General features: G+C 39.6%; 2 protein-coding genes across 2 annotated transcripts in view; one reads left to right on the forward strand and one right to left on the reverse strand.

The window, feature by feature from the left end:
- MAGT1 (magnesium transporter 1) overlaps positions 1-2,225 on the reverse strand; it is a 49,017-nt gene extending 46,792 nt beyond the window's left edge. Inside the window, exon 1 of the mRNA XM_027533273.1 lies at positions 2,063-2,225. Within this exon, the coding sequence (XP_027389074.1) occupies positions 2,063-2,164 (102 nt within the window). The 5' untranslated portion in view covers positions 2,165-2,225. The remainder of the gene's footprint in view (positions 1-2,062) is intronic.
- A 10,260-nt stretch (positions 2,226-12,485) lies between these two features.
- On the forward strand, positions 12,486-16,519 carry LOC113887160 (cytochrome c oxidase subunit 7B, mitochondrial). The gene is made up of 3 exons (XM_027534087.1): positions 12,486-12,642; positions 15,060-15,184; positions 16,318-16,519. Exons 1-3 carry the CDS (start codon positions 12,588-12,590, stop codon positions 16,393-16,395), a joined length of 258 nt encoding a protein of 85 aa, XP_027389888.1. The 5' UTR covers positions 12,486-12,587; the 3' UTR covers positions 16,396-16,519.
- Positions 16,520-17,339: the final 820 nt, after the last annotated feature.

Below are 17,339 nucleotides of genomic sequence, written 5' to 3' on the forward strand. Positions count from 1 at the left end.
ATCCAGAGGTAGCCACTGTTCTATATTCTTACAAAGGTTTCTTTCTACGTATACCTAACTTGTAGTTTTTTTTTTTTTTTTTTTTAACATAAAAGGTCTCCAGAATATACAACTATGTATTGCTCTACATCTTGTTTTCCACGTAAAAAATGGCTTGGCATCCTCCTTAAAAAGCCCATCAATTTCTAGTTCCAGTATAGGCGCTTGCTCATTTTGTACACTTTGTACATTGTATATTTTTAACTTCACTTTTTGCCAATCTAATAAGTAACTCGTTTTAATATGCTACCTTTTTTTATGGACTAGGACAAATACTCAGCAACAGAGAAAACAGGTTCTTTTAAAATTCAGCTCAAGTTGACAAGCATCTGAGCCGATTAAATAGCATTTTTAAAGGATGTTTGGGGCTGGTGCACTGGTATGACTCAGAGGGATGGTATGGGGAGGGAGGTGGGAGGGGGGTTCAGGATGGGGAACATGTGTACACCCGTGGTGGATTCATGTTGATGTATGGCAAAACCAATACAATATTGTAAAGTAAAATAATAATAATAATAAATGATAAAAAAAAAAATAAAGTGCATGTGAGATGAGGGGTCCAATACCTGGGTGGGGAAGATCCCCTGGAGGAGGGCATGGTAACCCACTCCAGTATTTCTGCCTGGAAAGTTCCATGGACAGAGGAGCCTGGTGGGCTACAGTCCATGGGGTCACAAAGAGTCAGCACGACAAAAGCGACTTAAGAAGCACGCACACACAGGTATTGTGTACAAAAGGAAGCACAAAATGTATAGGAAATAGCATAAGACTAACCAAAGATCTTAGTCTTTGTTCTTCAATGGTTAACCGTGTAAGCTTAGGCCTTAGGTTTCCTCATTTATAAAATTAGAGCGCATAAACAATTGCTAGTAATTTGTAACTCTTAAGAGCAAACGGCTCTAAGTCACAAATGTTTCAAAACAATGTTAAAAATCCTCACCTTGGATTGCTTAACAGAGAGTAAAGAACATTGTATCTCCTCCACTTGTCAAAGCCAGTAAATTCCACAAGGAGGGACCTTAGTTTTGTTCACTTACGTATACTAAGTTCCCAGAACAATGGCTGGCACGCTTGATGTTTGGTAAATGGTTGAAAATGGCTTAAGAACTTCACTCCGGTAAAAAAAAAAAAAAAAAAAAAAAAGCTGAGCCCGGAAGAATTGATGCTTTTGAACTGTGGTTTTGGAGAAGACTCTTGAGTCCCTTGGACGGCAAGGAGATCCAACCAGTCCATCCTAAAGGAAATCAGTCCTGAATATTGCAAGGACTGACGCTAAAGCTGAAACTCCAATACTTTGGCCACCTGATGCGAAGAACTGACTCAATGGAAAAGATCCTGATGCTGGGAAAGATTGAAGGCAGGAGGAGAAGGGGACGACAAAGGATGAGATGGTTGGATGGCATCACCAAATCTATGAACATGAGTTTGAGTAAGCTCCGGGAGTTGGTGATGGACACGGAAGCCTGGCATGCTGCAGTCTATGGGAGTCACAAAGAGTCGGACGGGACTGAGCGACTGAACTGAAATTGCTTTCAATCAGTTTTTTGGACAATGATCAGTTTTTTGGACAATGAAATAAATTTGGCATAGCTCCGCTCTTCTGTTTAATCCTCTCATTCCTGAAGTGAAAATGCTACATAATATAGTTCTTACGTGTCTAAAAGGAAGTTACATCTAATGACAGCAGAGTCAGATATTCTACCCCTTGAACCTAAAGTCGAACTTCCCTCCACCACCTGATGGGGCCCATATTCAAAGAAGTGTCAAAACTCGTAGCTTTGTTTATCCACAGGCCTACAGAAGCCAGGCTGTCACCTACTCCGCCCCACTCTCAGACTCGACAATCCCATAACACAAAGTGTTACGGTTTCTTCTCTTGCGAACCCCACAATTCTAAAAACGGCAGAACTGAAGCCACCAAAGACACAGAACTGGCGGGGAAAGGGATCGGGTACAACAAAACGGATTCTCTCAAGCCCCTCTCGTTCGGAAAAGCCCATGTTGCTGGAAACAGCGTCCTCACCTCCTTCTTTCTCTGGGCAGAGGCTGAGGGAACCCCGAAAACGAGCAGCAGTGCCACCGCCATGATTGCACAGACACACCAACGCCACCAACGCGCTGCCATGTTCGCCTTCTCTCCCGCCTAGAAGGGAAACTTTCCTAGGGCTGGGTCTGAGGGTTGGTTGGGCGTGAGAAAAGGCAAACCAGCCCCCTTTCCCCTTCTCATTGGCCCAGCTCAGCCCTGTCGGTAGTCCCCTCACAAAACGTCACGACGCTGTACTGCCAAACGCCCGCTAAAAGATGTCTCACTTCTAATTGGTCTCCGTTAGCCAATACAAAAACGATAATCTGGAGGTTTTGCATTGGTCCGCTAAGGATGATGGACCACCCCTTTCGTTAAACGTAGAGATGGCGGGTGTAGGCTCTTTAAATGCGCCTGCGCAGTTGTGAATCATTGCGGCTTTTCGGTGTTGGAGATGGCTTAAGGTTACTAAAACAGGGTATTTTCTCCTCAGATCCTTTTAGAAGTCTTTGAAATCGACCGGACTTCACTGGTGGCTCAGTGGTTAAGAATTCGCCTGCCAATGCAGGGGACACGGTTTGATCTTTCCCCGTCTGGGAATATTCCACATGATGCGAGGGCAACTAAGCCCCAGGCCACAACTACTGAGCCAGAGGGCCCTAGAGTCCGTGCTCCAGAGCAATAGAGGCCACCATAATGAGAAACCAGGCACCGCAATTAGAGAATAGCCCCTGCTCCCCTCAACCAGAGAAAGCGCCCGACAACCCCGCCCTTTCCACCACCACCACCGCACCTCCCCCTCTCCCCCCGCCCAGGAAGGAAGACACAAAGACTCAGCCTAGCCAAAAGTAAATAAAAACTAAATTAATTTCAAAAAAGAAAACCACCTCTTTCGTGTACTATTCTAGAAAAATTTTGCCTAGCCATATAACTGATAAAACCTATCCCAAGCCCGTGGTTTGGCCTCCAAAATGTTTCAAATCCAAAAAAGGTAAAAGCAAGAAAGGAAAAACAATATTGCTGAAGGAGATCTTTTTTAAGACGGTGCCACGTGTGCTGAACAAAGCAGAGGTCAAAAGTTATTTTCTAAAGTCCTTATTCATGGCAATCTTTTAGATGTATGAGGCGGGCACCAACAAGGACTTAAATTTTGATTATAGACAGCAAAAGTGTGTGTGTTTTTTTTTTTAACTTGTCATTAGTTTGTTTGAGGGGTGGATGCCACACTAAGGTAGTAAGAAAGCACTTAGGTCTTTTTAAAGTTTTTGTTTCATAATCAGTTGTCTGAAATACCCAAATCCCTTTTCTAAAAAAATAACAAAAATCCTACATAGCAGAACTTTCCATTTATTTGTCCCAGTTCTGTTTATCATCAGTTCATTTCAGTTCAGTAGCTCAGTTCAGTTCACTTCAGTTCAGTCACTCAGTCGTGTCCAACTCTTTGCGACCCCATGAATCGCAGCACACCAGGCCTCCCTGTCCATCACCAACTCCCGGAGTTCACTGAGACTCACGTCCATCGAGTCAGTGATGCCATCCAGCCATCTCATCCTCTGTCGTCCCCTTCTCCTCCTGCCCTCAATCCCTCCCAGCATCAAAGTCTTTTCCAATGAGTCAACTCTTTGCATGAGGTGGCCAAAGTACTGGAGTTTCAGTTTTAGCATCATAACTTCCAAAGAAATCCCAGGGCTGATCTCCCTCAGAATGGACTGGTTGGATCTCCTTGCAGTCCAAGGGACTCTCAAGAGTCTTCTCCAACACCACAGTTCAAAAGCATCAATTCTTCTGCACTCAGCCTTCTTCACAGTCCAACTCTCACATCCATACATGACCACTGGAAAAACCATAGCCTTGACTAGATGGACCTTTGTTGGCAAAGTAATGTCTCTGCTTTTCAATATGCTATCTAGGTTGGTCATAACTTTTCTTCCAAGGAGTAAGCGTCTTTTAATTTCATGGCTGCAGTCACCATGTGCGGTGACTTTGAAGCCCCCCAAAATAAAGTTTGACACTGCTTCCACTGTTTCCCCATCTATTTCCCATGAAGTGATAGGACCAGATGCCATGATCTTCATTTTCTGAATGTTGAGCTTTAAGCCAACTTTTTCACTCTCCACTTTCACTTTCATCAAGAGGCTTTTTAGTTCTTCTTCACTTTCTGCCATAAGGGTGGTGTCATCTGCACACCTGAGGTTGTTGATATTTCTCCTGGCAATCTTGATTCCAGCTTGTGCTTCTTCCAGCCCAGTGTTTCTCATGATGTACTCTACATAGAAGTTAAATAAGCAGGGTGACAATATATAGCCTTGATGAACTCCTTTTCCTATTTGGAACCAGTCTGTTGTTCCATGTCCAGTTCTAACTGTTGCTTCCTGACCTGCATATAGGTTTCTCAAGATGCAGGTCAGGTGCTCTGGTACTCCCATCTCTTGAAGAATTTTCCACAGTTTATTGTGATCCACACAGTCAAAGGCTTTGGCATAGTCAATAAAGCAGAAATAGATGTTTTTCTGGAATTCTCTTGCTTTTTCCATGATCCAGCGGATGTTGGCAATTTGATCTCTGGTTCCTCTGCCTTTTCTAAAACAAGCTTGAACATCTGGAAGTTCATGGTTCACGTATTGCTGAATCCTGGCTTGGAGAATTTTAAGCATCACTTTACTAGCATGTGAGCTGAGTGCAATTGTGTGGTAGTTTGAGCATTCTTTGGCATTGCCTTTCTTTGTGATTGGAATGAAAACTGACCTTTTCCAGTCTTGTGGCCACTGCTGAGTTTTCCAAATTTGCTGGCATATTGAGTGCAGCACTTTCACAGCATGATATTTCAGGATTTGAAATAGCTTAACTGGAATTCCATCACCTCCACTAGTTTTGTTCCTAGTGATGCTTCCTAAGGCCCACTTGACTTCCCATTCCAGGATGTCTGGCTCTAGGTCAGTGATCACACCATCGTGATTATCTGGGTCGTGAAGATCTTTTTTTGTACAGTTCTTCTGTGTATTCTTGCCACCTCTTCTTAATATCTTCTGCTTCTGTTAGGTCCATACCATTTCTGTCCTTTATCAAGCCCATCTTTACATGAAATATTCCCTTGGTATCTCTAATTTTCTTGAAGAGATCTCTAGTCTTTCCCATTCTGTTATTTCCCTCTATTTCTTTGCATTGATCACTGAGGAAGGCTTTCTTATCTCTTCTTGCTATTCTTTGGAACTCTGCATTCAGATGCTTATATCTTTCCTTTTCTCCTTTGCTTTTTGCTTCTCTTCTTTTCACAGCTATTTGTAAGGCCTCCCCAGACAGCCATTTTGCGTTTTTGCATTTCTTTTCTATGGGGATGGTCTTGATCCCTGTCTCCTGCACAATGTCACGAACCTCTGTCCATAGTTTATCAGGCACTCTGTCTATCAGATCTAGGCCCTTAAATCTATTTCTCACTTCCACTGTATAATCATAAGGGATTTGATTTAGGTCATACCTGAATGGTCTGGTGGTTTTCCCCACTTTCTTCAATTTAAGTCTGAATTTGGCAATAAGGAGTTCGTGGTATGAGCCACAGTCAGCTCCATGTCTTGTTTTTGCTGACTGTATAGAGCTTCTCCATCTTTGGCTGCAAAGAATATAATCAATCTGATTTCGGTGTTGACCATCTGGTGATGTCCATGTGTAGAGTCTTCTCTTGTGTTGTTGGAAGAGGGTGTTTGCTATGACCAGTGCGTTCTCTTGGCAAAATTCTATTAGCCTTTGCCCTGCTTCATTCCTTATTTCAAGGCCAAATTTGCCTGTTACTCCAGGTGTTTCTTGACTTTCTACTTTTGCATTCCATTCCCTATAATGAAAAGGACATCTTTTTTGGGTGTTAGTTCTAAAAGGTCTTGTAGGTACCATAGTGAGTTATAAAACTGGGATGTTTTTATTGAAGAAGAATAATATATTCAAGAGGAAAAGCAGCAACAAAATCAATCGCCTGTAATTTGGATTTATTTTCATGCTTTGGAATATCATATGGCCATTCTTTTAGGGCCTGGTGGGACACACACACACAGAGGAAAATAATTTCATTAAGCTGGAGAGACAAAGAGATGGCATGAAAGGGAAAAGAGCTGGTTCTGAAGAGATTTGGTTTGATATAGAGAAGTGAAAAAAAATTAAAACGTTAAGAGACACTCATAATATGAAAAATACAAAAAAACACTTGGACATGCAATATCATTCCATTTATGTGACCGTGTAGAAAGTGAACAGATCAGTAGCTATCAGGGACTGGAGGTGGGGAGAGGGATTGACTACAAAAGGGCCACACAAGGAGATTTTTTTGTGAGGGTGCAACCTTTCTCACCTTAATTGTTGGAGTGGTTACATACTGTTTGTATTTGTCAACACTCAGAATATTACACTAAAAAAGTGAAATTTACTGCATGTAAATTTAACAAATAAAAAATTAAGGTTTTAAGGTACACAGAGGAATCTCAACTATCATTTTGGCAAAAATTCAGTAAGTGCTGTCATTGAGTCTATGAGGAAGCAGGCACCCTCAAACATTGCTGGTAGTATGCAAAATGGAGGATAACTTAACAATATCTAATACATTTATCCTTTGATTCAGCAATCCCACTTTTGGGGATCTACTTCAATAATAAGATATATGTGCACAAAATTATTTATTTCAGCACTATCTGTAATTGAATTATTCTCAAAACCACTTAAATGTTCAAATGTAGGAGAATGACTACAGAACATAAATACCTTGGAGTTTTTCACAACTCTAAGGAAAGGAAATGAGGAAGAGCTGTATAAATGATATGGATTTTCAATATCTATTGTTAAAGTGAAAAAGCCCAATGCAAAAGTATGTACATATTATGCTACATTTGTATGAAATAGAAGAGGAAATAAGAAAATATATACATGTTTTACCATTTTTGCAAAAGGAAACACAGAAAGCTTAAATCGGAAACTAATGAAATTGGTTTCCTACAGGAGTTGTAGAAAATGGATTGGAACAGTTAAGGAAGGGAATGACACTTCTCTAAGTATACCAGTTTGTATAGTTTTGACTTTTGGAATAATGTTAATCATTTTAAAATAAAATATAAGAGCAAATCATGTGGTTTTGCAAGATGAAAAAAGTATACTTGTGGCGGATTCATTTCGATATTTGGCAAAACTAATACAATATTGTAAAGTTTAAAAAAAAAAAGTTCTGGAGACAAATGGTAGCAATAGTTGTACAACAATCTGAATGTACTTAATACCACTGAACTGTATCCTTTAAAAAGGTTAAAAGGGTAAATTTTTTGTCATGTATATTTTACCACAATTAAAAATAAGTTAAACATTTAAAAATCACATGAGTAAGAATGGGTTAAAAAGCTGAAATTGAATACAAAACAGAAAAAATGGAGCACAACTCTATTTCAAAAGAAAAACAACTGCACTAAAGAAAATAGAACTAATCTGAATAATTTATGAACACACTATTTTGATTATATACTATTAGTCTAAAGAAAAAAATAACTACAAGCAAACCTTAAACTCTACTAAGTAGATTTGTTTTTCGTAGATAACAATTCTGGAAATATATTTTGTATAATGTAATATGTAAAAACATAGACGTTGAGAGCTAGGATTCTCACTGTGTAAGCAGGGAGATACAAATATGAAATAAGGAAAGGTGAAAAAGGACTTTTGGGGGTTGGACTGGAATTGGCAGTATTTGCATAAACTTATCATTCATAACATATATTTCTAGCTCTATTCACTGAAATGATTAGAAGCAATGACACTCCAGTACAAATGAGCAAACCTAATGCCAAATGTAGGTTGATAAATGCCATCCCTAAAAGAAATCAAGGCTCCTTAGGAAGATAGATTCCAGTGCTGGGGTAAAGAAAGTGCAAGATGAGCCTTGTGTCAGAAAATAAAGAAGTTCTCAAAAAAATAAAGTGATGGAGACCTAAAAGAAAAGACATATAAGCCTTACTATAGGTAAGCTTATTCTCTCCATTTTACATATGAAGGAAGTGAGTACAATATCAAGATCAAGCAATTTGAAGCAATATGTCTTATATAAGACATATAAGTCAGAAGGGAATCCTACTGACTACATCTGAGACTACTGAGCCTTAAAATAAATCATGATAGCAATGGATTATAACCTTTGGAATCCATGAATCCAAACTGATAATAAACAAATAAATAGGGAAGAAGATAAATTTTCTCCTTGTAGTAGAATACCTAGTGTTAAATATGGAAGGAATGATAGAGTTAGAAAAATCATTTTGCAACTTTCACACTAATAATTCTTTTAGGCAAAAAGCATAGTTCAGTTCAGTTGCTCAGTTGTGTCCGACTCTTTGTGACCCTGTGGACTGCAGCATGCCAGGCTTCCCTGTCCATCCCAACTCCTGAAGCTTGATCAAACTCATGTCCATCGAGTCAGTGATGCCATCCAACCACCTCACCCTCTGTTGACCCCTTCTCCCGCTTTCGATCTTTCCCAGTATCAGGGTCTTTTCCAATGAGCCAGTTCTTCACATTGGGTGGCCAAAGCATTGGAGTTTCAGCTTCAGCATCAGTCCTTCCAATGAATATTCAGGACTGATTTCCTTTAGAATTGACTGTTTGGATCTCCTTGCAGTGCAAGGGACTCTCAAGAGTCTTCTCCAACACCACAGTTCAAAATCATCAATTCTTTGGCAGTCAGCTTTCATTATAGTCCAACTCTCACACCCAAACATGACTACTGGAAAAAACATAACTTTGACTGGACATACCTTTGTTGGCAAAGAAATGTCTATGCTTTTTAGTATGCTGTGTCTAAGTTAGTCGTAGCTTTTCTTCCAAGGTGCAAGCATCTTTTAATTTCATGGCTGCTGTCACCATCTTCAGTGATTTTGGAGCCCAAGAAAATAAAGTCTCTCACTGTTTACATTGTTTCCCCATCTATTTTCCATGAAGTGATGGGACCAGATGCCATGATCTTCGTTTTCTGAATGTTGAGCTTTAAGCCAGCTTTTTCACTCTCCTCTTTCACTTTCATCAAGAGGCTCTTTAGTTCTTCGCTTTCTGCCATAAGGGTGGTATCATCTGTGTATCTGAGGTTATTGATATTTCTCCTGGCAATCTTGATTCCAGATGGTGCTTCATCCAGGATGAAAAATCATCAATGAATACAAAAACTAGTGGGTGGAAGTTCGATAAAGAATAGGATATACACATAATCTCAATGTATTCTTATATTACTTATTAATCAGAAAGATAGAAACAGTAACTTTTTAGTATAGAAACTTGGAGGCCACACTTCTGACCAAATGATTAAAGCTGGCATTATCAGTAATGAGACAAGGACCTCCCAGGTAGTCCAATGGTTAAGTATCCACCTACCAATGCAGAGGACATGGATTCCATCCCTGCTTAGGGAAGATTTTACTTGCCCCTGGACAACTAAGCCAGTGCTGTACTACTGTACTGCCCTAGGGCCCTCTGCAATAAGAGAAGGCACCACAATGAGAAGCATGTGCACCGCAACTACAGAGTAGCCCCCATTCAACCTCACTCGCCGAGACTAAAGCCCACACACAGCATCAAAGATCCAGCACAGCCAAAAATTAAAAAAAAAGACAAACTAATATTATATATAGGCTTACTGATAAGTTACCCTAAGAAAACACACTTGTTATGTAGTATTTCCGTTAGAAGTGCCTTCAGTTCAGTTCAGTTCAGTTCAGTCGCTCAGTTGTGTCTGACTCTTTGCAAGCCCATGAATCGCAGCACGCCAGGCCTCCCTGTCCATCACCAACTCCTGGAGTTCACTCAGACTCACGTCCATCGAGTCAGAGATGCAATCCAGCCTTCTCCTCCTGCCCCCAATCCCTTCCAGCATCAGAATCTTTTCCAATGAGTCAACTCTTAAGTGCCTTAACTGAATCTAATTATAAGAAGACATCAAGTACACAAAAGTTGAGGGAACTGTTACAAAATAACTGGCCTGTACTCTTCAAATATATTACAGAGCACAAACTTGTATAGTCAGAAGGTCCATTACCTATTCTGTTGCTTAAAATTACCTAATCTTGATACTGTACTCACTTCCTTCATATGTAAAATAGAGAGAATAAGCTTACGTATAGTAAGAAAATAATGCTGTTAAAGTGCTGCACTCAATATGCCAGCAAACTTGGAAAACGCAGCAGTGGCCACAGGACTGGAAAAGGTCAGTTTTCATTCCAATCCCAAAGAAAGGCAATGCCAAGGCAAGTTCAAACTATGATACAATTGCACTCATCTCACATGCTAGCAAAGTAATGCTCCAAACCCTTCAAGCGAGGCTTCAACAGTAAGTAACTGAGAACTTTCAGGTGTTCAAGCTGGATTTAGAAAAGGCAGAGAACCAGAAGTCAAATTGCCAACATCCGTTGGATCATCGAAAAAGCAAGAGAGTTCCAGAAAGACATCTACTTCTGCTTTATTGACTACGCCAAAGCCTTTGACTGAATCACAACAAACTGTGGAAAATTCTTAAAGAGATGGGAATACCACATCACCTTACCTGCCTCCTGAGAAATGCAAGTGACGAAGCAACAGTTAGAACATGTACGTGGAACAACAGACTGGTTCCAAACTGGGAAAGGAGTACGACAAGGCTGTATATTGTCACCCTGCTTATTTAACTTATATGCAGAATAAGTGAATAAGTAAGTGTTAGTTGCTCAGTCATGTCTGACTCTTTGCAACTCCATCGACTGTAGCCCACCAGGCTCCTCTGTCCATGGAATTCTCTAGGCAAGAATACTAGAGTGGGTTCCCATTACTTTCTGCAGGGCATCTTTCTGACCCAGGGATGGAACCTGGGTCTCCTGCACTGCAGGCAGCTTCTTTACCATCTGAGCCACCAGGGTACATCATGTGAAATGCCAGGCTGGATGAAGTACAAGCTAGAATCAAGATTGCCAGGAGAAATATCAATAACCTCAGATATGCAGATGACATTTCCCTTATAGCAGAAAGTGAAGGTGAAGAGGAACTACAGAGCCTCTTGATGAAAGTGAAAGAGAAGAATAAAAAAGCTGGCTTAAAACTCAACATTCAAAAACTAAGATCCTGGCATCCAGTCCCATCACTTCACGGAAAATAGATGGGGAAACAATGGAAACACTGAGAGACTTTATTTTTGGGGGCTCCAGAATCACTGCACATGCTGACTGCAGTCATGAAATTAAAAGATGCTTTCTCCTTGGAAGAAAAGCTATGACCAAACTAGACAGCATATTAAAAAGCAGAGACGTTACTTTACCAACAAAGGCCTGTCTAGTCAAAGCTATGGTTTTTCCAGTAGTCATGTATACATGTGAGAGTTGGACCATAAAGAAAGCTGAGTGGCGAAGAATTGATGCTTTTGAACTGTAGTGTTGGAGAAGACTCTTGAGAGTCCCTTGGACTGCAAGGAGATCCAGCCAGTCTATCCTAAAGGAAATCAGTCTTCAATATTCATTGGAAGGACTGATGCGGAAGCTGAAACTCCAATGCTTTGGCCACCTGATGCAAAGAACTGACTCATTGGAAAAGACCCTGATGCTGGGAAAGATTGAAGGCAGGAGAAGGGGACAACAGAGAATGAGATGGTTGGATGACATCACCGACTCAATGGACAGGAGTTTAAGAAAGCTCTTGGAGTTGGTGATGGACAAGGAGGCCTGGCGTGCTGCAGTCCATGGGGTCGCAAGGAGTCAGACAAGACTGAGCGACTCGACTGAATTGAAAATTAAGAAAAAAATTAATACCATGAAAGACAAAGAACAGCAGAGGAACTCCTCAGTTTTATAGGAGACTAAAGGTGGCAACCGTCTGCCATGCAGGAGACATAAGAGACACGTTTTTTATAATATTTTATTATGAAAATGTCCAAACATACAGAAATATTGAAATAATTAATTGTATTCTGAACACACACAGCCAAGATTCTATGATCAACAGTTTGTTAAATTTGCTTTATCATAGATTTTTCTACGTAGTAAGAATTCCTTTTACTGTTCTTGCAACGTTCCTCATAACTGGAAATCATTTCAAAATTCAAAATTAAACATATTAGTAGGTAGTAATAGGAAACAAAAAATCAAAGAAATAAACGAAGTTTGGAGGGAACAGAAAGTACTGGCTAGTGTGGAGCGAGATACAAGCTCAAGCCTCTGAACACTATCTTGAAGTTGATGCTTCTGATGACTAGTCTAAGATTAATGTCTCAGTTCCCCTCTAAAGAGCCCTAAACCTGGCTTCAAGGCAAGCGATTTCCTCATTGTTCAATAAATACCCTAAGTCATTTATAAAGCGTGAAACTACATTTCCCAAAAGGCGTGTATCTTTGCGTGCTGTAAAGAGGACGAATTCTATAGGTCTTTACAGGTCTCGCGAGAGATTTCATCAAATCTCTTTGAAGAGCGCAGCCGAGAGCCATTTTGTTTTTCAGGACTCTGCAAGGGTACTAGACGCCGAATTGCTAGAGACCAGCAGCTGTAGTTGCAGCCATTTTATGTTCAACCTCAGGATGTTTCCCTTGGCCAAAAACGCACTAAGTCGTCTGAGAGGTGAGCAAAAATTGTAAACAGATCATTTCCAATCAACTTTTATTCTTTGTGCTCGTGGTCTCTCGTGCCCTTTCCTTCCATCTGCAGCTCGACCTTGTAATTCTAAAGGCTCGGTCTCCCACCGCACGCTAAGTAATTGGGAAGATGTCCTTAGCATTAGCCTCATTGCACAGCGTTTCTGTTTAGTTTCCCAGCTCTCTTTCTGTTACTGGAGTCATAACCCTGCTCTGTTTCATTATATGGTAGCCTACAATTTCAAGGGGGACACTTAGTAAACACTTCTTGTTCCTTAAGTAATTTCATAAATTTTAGCTTTGGGGATACAATTTACCCGCAAAAGAGCTTCTTATCCTATTCCTGGTTTCATTGCAGTGCTGCTACCTGCTAAATGGTAGCACTTTGGCATTTATGTTTTTCGTGGATTATTAACTGAATAATTGTGGTTGTTTTTATTCTTACCTAAACGTTAGAAAAGACCCTGCTGCTGGGAGGGATTGGGGGCAGGAGGAGAAGGGGACGACAGAGGATGAGATGGCTGGATGGCATCACCGACTTGATGGACATGAGTTTGAGTAAACTCCGGGAGTTGGTGATGGACAGGGAGGCCTGGCATCCTGCGATTCATGGGGTCGCAAAGAGTCGGAGATGACTGAGCGACTGAACTGAACTGAAAAGTTAGATAAGTACAGGGAAAATTTGAAACCAGAGTTATGTATTGAGAATGCTCTAGATTAGAGAAGTAGAAGTCATTTCCATACTTCATTTGCACTGAAGGTGACCTTGAGTAACGTGAACAGTTTTACAATGAAAGTGACCTTGAGCAATTAGCATTTAGTTCTTTAGCTACCTTTTTATTTTCAGCTTATAGTCATTAGAAGTATTACTAGATTGTGTACGAAACACTGAAGCACCTTTGATAATAACAAAAAATAGTTGCCTGACTGGTTTTTCATATTCCGAAAGCCACGTCTATTCCCTTTTCACTTTGGGCGAATAATTTAACATCTCTGAACTTCATTTTCCTCTTTTGTAAAATAGGGGCTTAGTAAATATACCTACCTCATGGAGTTGTTGAGGTTTATATAAAATTATCAATAGGTGGTAACTGAACCGTTTTTTGTCACAGAGAAGAGGTCTAAAGAAATCCACTTGTGTAGCATGAGTGTTGAGGTCATGAGGTGTTGCAGAACTGTTTGGTAATCTTATTTTCTTTGCCTTTTGAGAAGGTAGGGCCTTGGACCTTAGGGAACGGGGTTTGGGAGTTGTTACTTTCAATGCGGAATTCACATGCTCACTTTTAACTGCTCTAGAACAGAATATACTGTGAAATGTTGTAGATTTGCCCATTGGAAATGTAACCAAAGGTGAGCTAAGAACGTTCTTTCCCAAGCCCCCCAGGTGCCTCCAATAGGAAACTATTTCTACTGAAATAACGGTAATGGCAAAGTTTTAATGTTGTCATTCTGCTCAGAAACTTAGCTCTACCAGAAAAGTGGCTTCATTTCCTGCTCCTGATGTATAGGGGCTTCCCGGTGGCGCTAGTGATTAAGAAGCCGCCTGCCAATGCAGGAGACATAAGAAACTTGGCAGTCCACTCCAGTATTCTTGCCTGGAAAACCCCTTGGACAGAGGAGCCTGGTGGGCTACAGTCCATAGGGTCGCAGAGTCAGACACAATTGAAGCGACTTAGCACACATGTACTAATCTATACAACTTATCCTTCAGACGTGATTGGTTTTATAGTACACTGGGTTTTCTGTTTCTGCTTTTTTCAGATTTCTTTTTCCCATATCTACATAACCAAATCGTACCTGCTATTCAAAGTGCTTAGCTAACATTTTACCTCCTTATATTATAATGGTTTGTGTCTGTGTATATAATAGCCTTCTCTAGACTGGAAGTTACCTGAGAACAGTGTCTATGTATTAAACTTTTCAAGTTGTTGAGCACCGCTGAGTAAACTTTTGTGAAAATCAAAATCATAAATACTCAGATTAATGAAGTAGGAGCCAAGTTCAAGGATTATACAAATACCGATTTATCGTGGATGTTACTGTCATCACTTGTTCTTTGTTTTACCCACTCAAGATTGTATTGGGGAAATTTTCAGACATATTGAAAAGTTGGAATAATTGTCTAATGAACACCCACATACCCAGCATGTAGATTCTACAACTAACATTTTGCACTATTTGTTATATCACATATTATCCATTTGTCAATTCATCTTATTTGTGAAGCATTTCAAAGTATGCAACTTTGCTTTTAGATACAATGTTTTAACATTTTATTATACTGCATAATGCTATAGAGTAACTTCCTTGGCTTTCCTTAAGTGGTAATATCAATTACAAATGTTCTCTTTTCCTGATAATTGGTAGATATGCTCCTGTATTCTTTTTTTCTTTTTCTTTAAGTTCAAAGCATTCAGCAAGCAGTGGCAAGGCAGATCCATCAAAAGCGGGCACCTGATTTCCATGACAAATATGGTAATGCTGTATTAGCTAGTGGAGCCACTTTCTGTGTTGCTGTATGGGTATATGTAAGTACTATTGACTGATAATCTCTGTTTTAGATTTTTCTTATTGCCATTTAGTTTATGTATTCAAAATGTTTTCACACAGTAGTGTACATTTCTAGTTAGGAGGGGCTTTAGAGATCTTCTAACGTAATTACTCACTCATTGCAGGAACTTTTCCTCAGCACTGAGCATTAGTTCATCATCTGTTCTTAACATTTCCAATAACAAGTTACTTATGGATCAAAAGGCAGTCTTTTCCATATTGTGTAGCTGTTGAAAAGATCTTATATTGAGTTAAAATAGGCCTCCTCCATATTTACCCATCATTCCATTGCAACACAAATTCTGATCATATTTCCATGTATCAGCCATTAGATACTAGAAAATTTCTATGTTTCCTGGATCTTCTCTTTCATATTGAACATTCTTAGTTCTATCAGTCATTTTGTTATATGGTTTCCGGAGTTTTCATCATCTTAAGTCACCTTTCTTTGCTTAGTCAGTCTTCTGCATTCTACCCTTGGAACTGAGTACAGTGTTTTTGATGGATGAGATATAAAATGACTTGCTTTTAATATTTTAGTTTTTTACATCTAACATTTACCAGTCTTATTTACCAGTTACTGTACTTGATGGTTCAAGTAGGAGTCTAAGTGTGTACTTAATTAGAAGAGTGAACAGATGTTGAATAAATGTGTTATCACGGACATTTTTGGAGGTGAAATGCTCCTTGATGAAGGGATATTACAAATGTCCTCCTTGGCAGTACTTAGGTAGTTGTGGTTGAATAAAACAATATTTTGAGGAGGTAGTGTAGAAATGTGAAGTATCAATATGAATTAATTAAAAAATTTTAAAAATGTACTTGCTCAGTCATGCTAGCTACATCTTAGTTGCTCACTAGCCATATGTGGCTAGTGGCTACTGTATTGGACAGTGCACATACAGAACATTTCTGTCATCTCTGGAAGTTCTGTTGAACAGCACTACCCTAGAGAATTAGAAGAGCAATTAGATTTGGCCTACATGGAGAGCACTGTGTGTTTTTAACCTATAGAGCAGAATACCTTTGCCACTTTAGGAAATAATCTCCAAGGGAGCATGGACTCTGATTTAAACATAACTGATAACTGACAGCAATTTAATTCTTACAGATGGCAACACAAATTGGAATAGAGTGGAACCCATCACCTGTTGGCAGAGTCACCCCAAAGGAATGGAGAGAACAGTAATCATCCCAGCTGATTTAATACTGAATTGTTTCAAAATCAACTCATAATTAATTCCAAGTAAAAGTACTATGTACCCATTAAAATATAGCATGTTTGAAGAAATAAAGTATACTTGAAACCCTCATTGTAGGTTTGTTTGTTTCTTTTGTAAATGAAACCAAGCTTGGTTGCTTTTATTTATTTAACCTTTGTGTTAATATTAAGGTCAAAACACTGTACAATTTTTTTAATGCCCTATGCTGCCTCCTTCGTGCTGACATGAGCCTGAGCTGGAGGCCACGCTGATGCACCTCTGTATGCAGGTGAATGAGGGGACAGGGCAGCGGGGTTTGTACAACTTCTTGAATAGCTTTTCTGTCTTAGGTAGTTTGAAAGGAAAGTTTGGCTATCACCTGGAAGTCAACTTTATGGTAGGCTGAAATTACAGTTCATGAATAACTTATCACAGAGTTACTTTGGTCATTTTTGAGTTTAAAACTTGGTGTCCATATCTTGGTTATATCTACTTTTCAGTCTTGTTTATGTTTATATTTGGAATTGCCATTATTAAGTCCTTTTAACTCCTGCCAAGAGAACGTAAGTTGTCACCAGATCCATGAGAAAACTGGTCTTATCAAATGAACTCCTAAGATGTTTGAAGACTAGCTAGCTCCTTGGCTCCCTTGGTACATTTATCTTAATAACCTTTTCAGCATATTTATTTGAGATGTTTATGATATTATTGAAGATCTGTGAGATGTGGTTTTACTTTCCCTTATCTATTAGTGACCTCTGCTGTTGGCTTTCTGTAACTGTACCAACTTCTGGATTTGTGGATTGTCCTGAATTCATTATAACATTGGATTTTATGTGTAAAATAGTAACTGAATAAAGCGCAATATCTTAAACCATGTGCTGCTTTACTCCTTGTTCAAAGGCTGTGAAGTAAGCCTCTTGTAGTAGTT

The sequence above is a fragment of the Bos indicus x Bos taurus genome, chromosome X, assembly GCF_003369695.1.
Source record: "Bos indicus x Bos taurus breed Angus x Brahman F1 hybrid chromosome X, Bos_hybrid_MaternalHap_v2.0, whole genome shotgun sequence".
Classification (NCBI taxonomy): domain Eukaryota; kingdom Metazoa; phylum Chordata; class Mammalia; order Artiodactyla; family Bovidae; genus Bos; species Bos indicus x Bos taurus.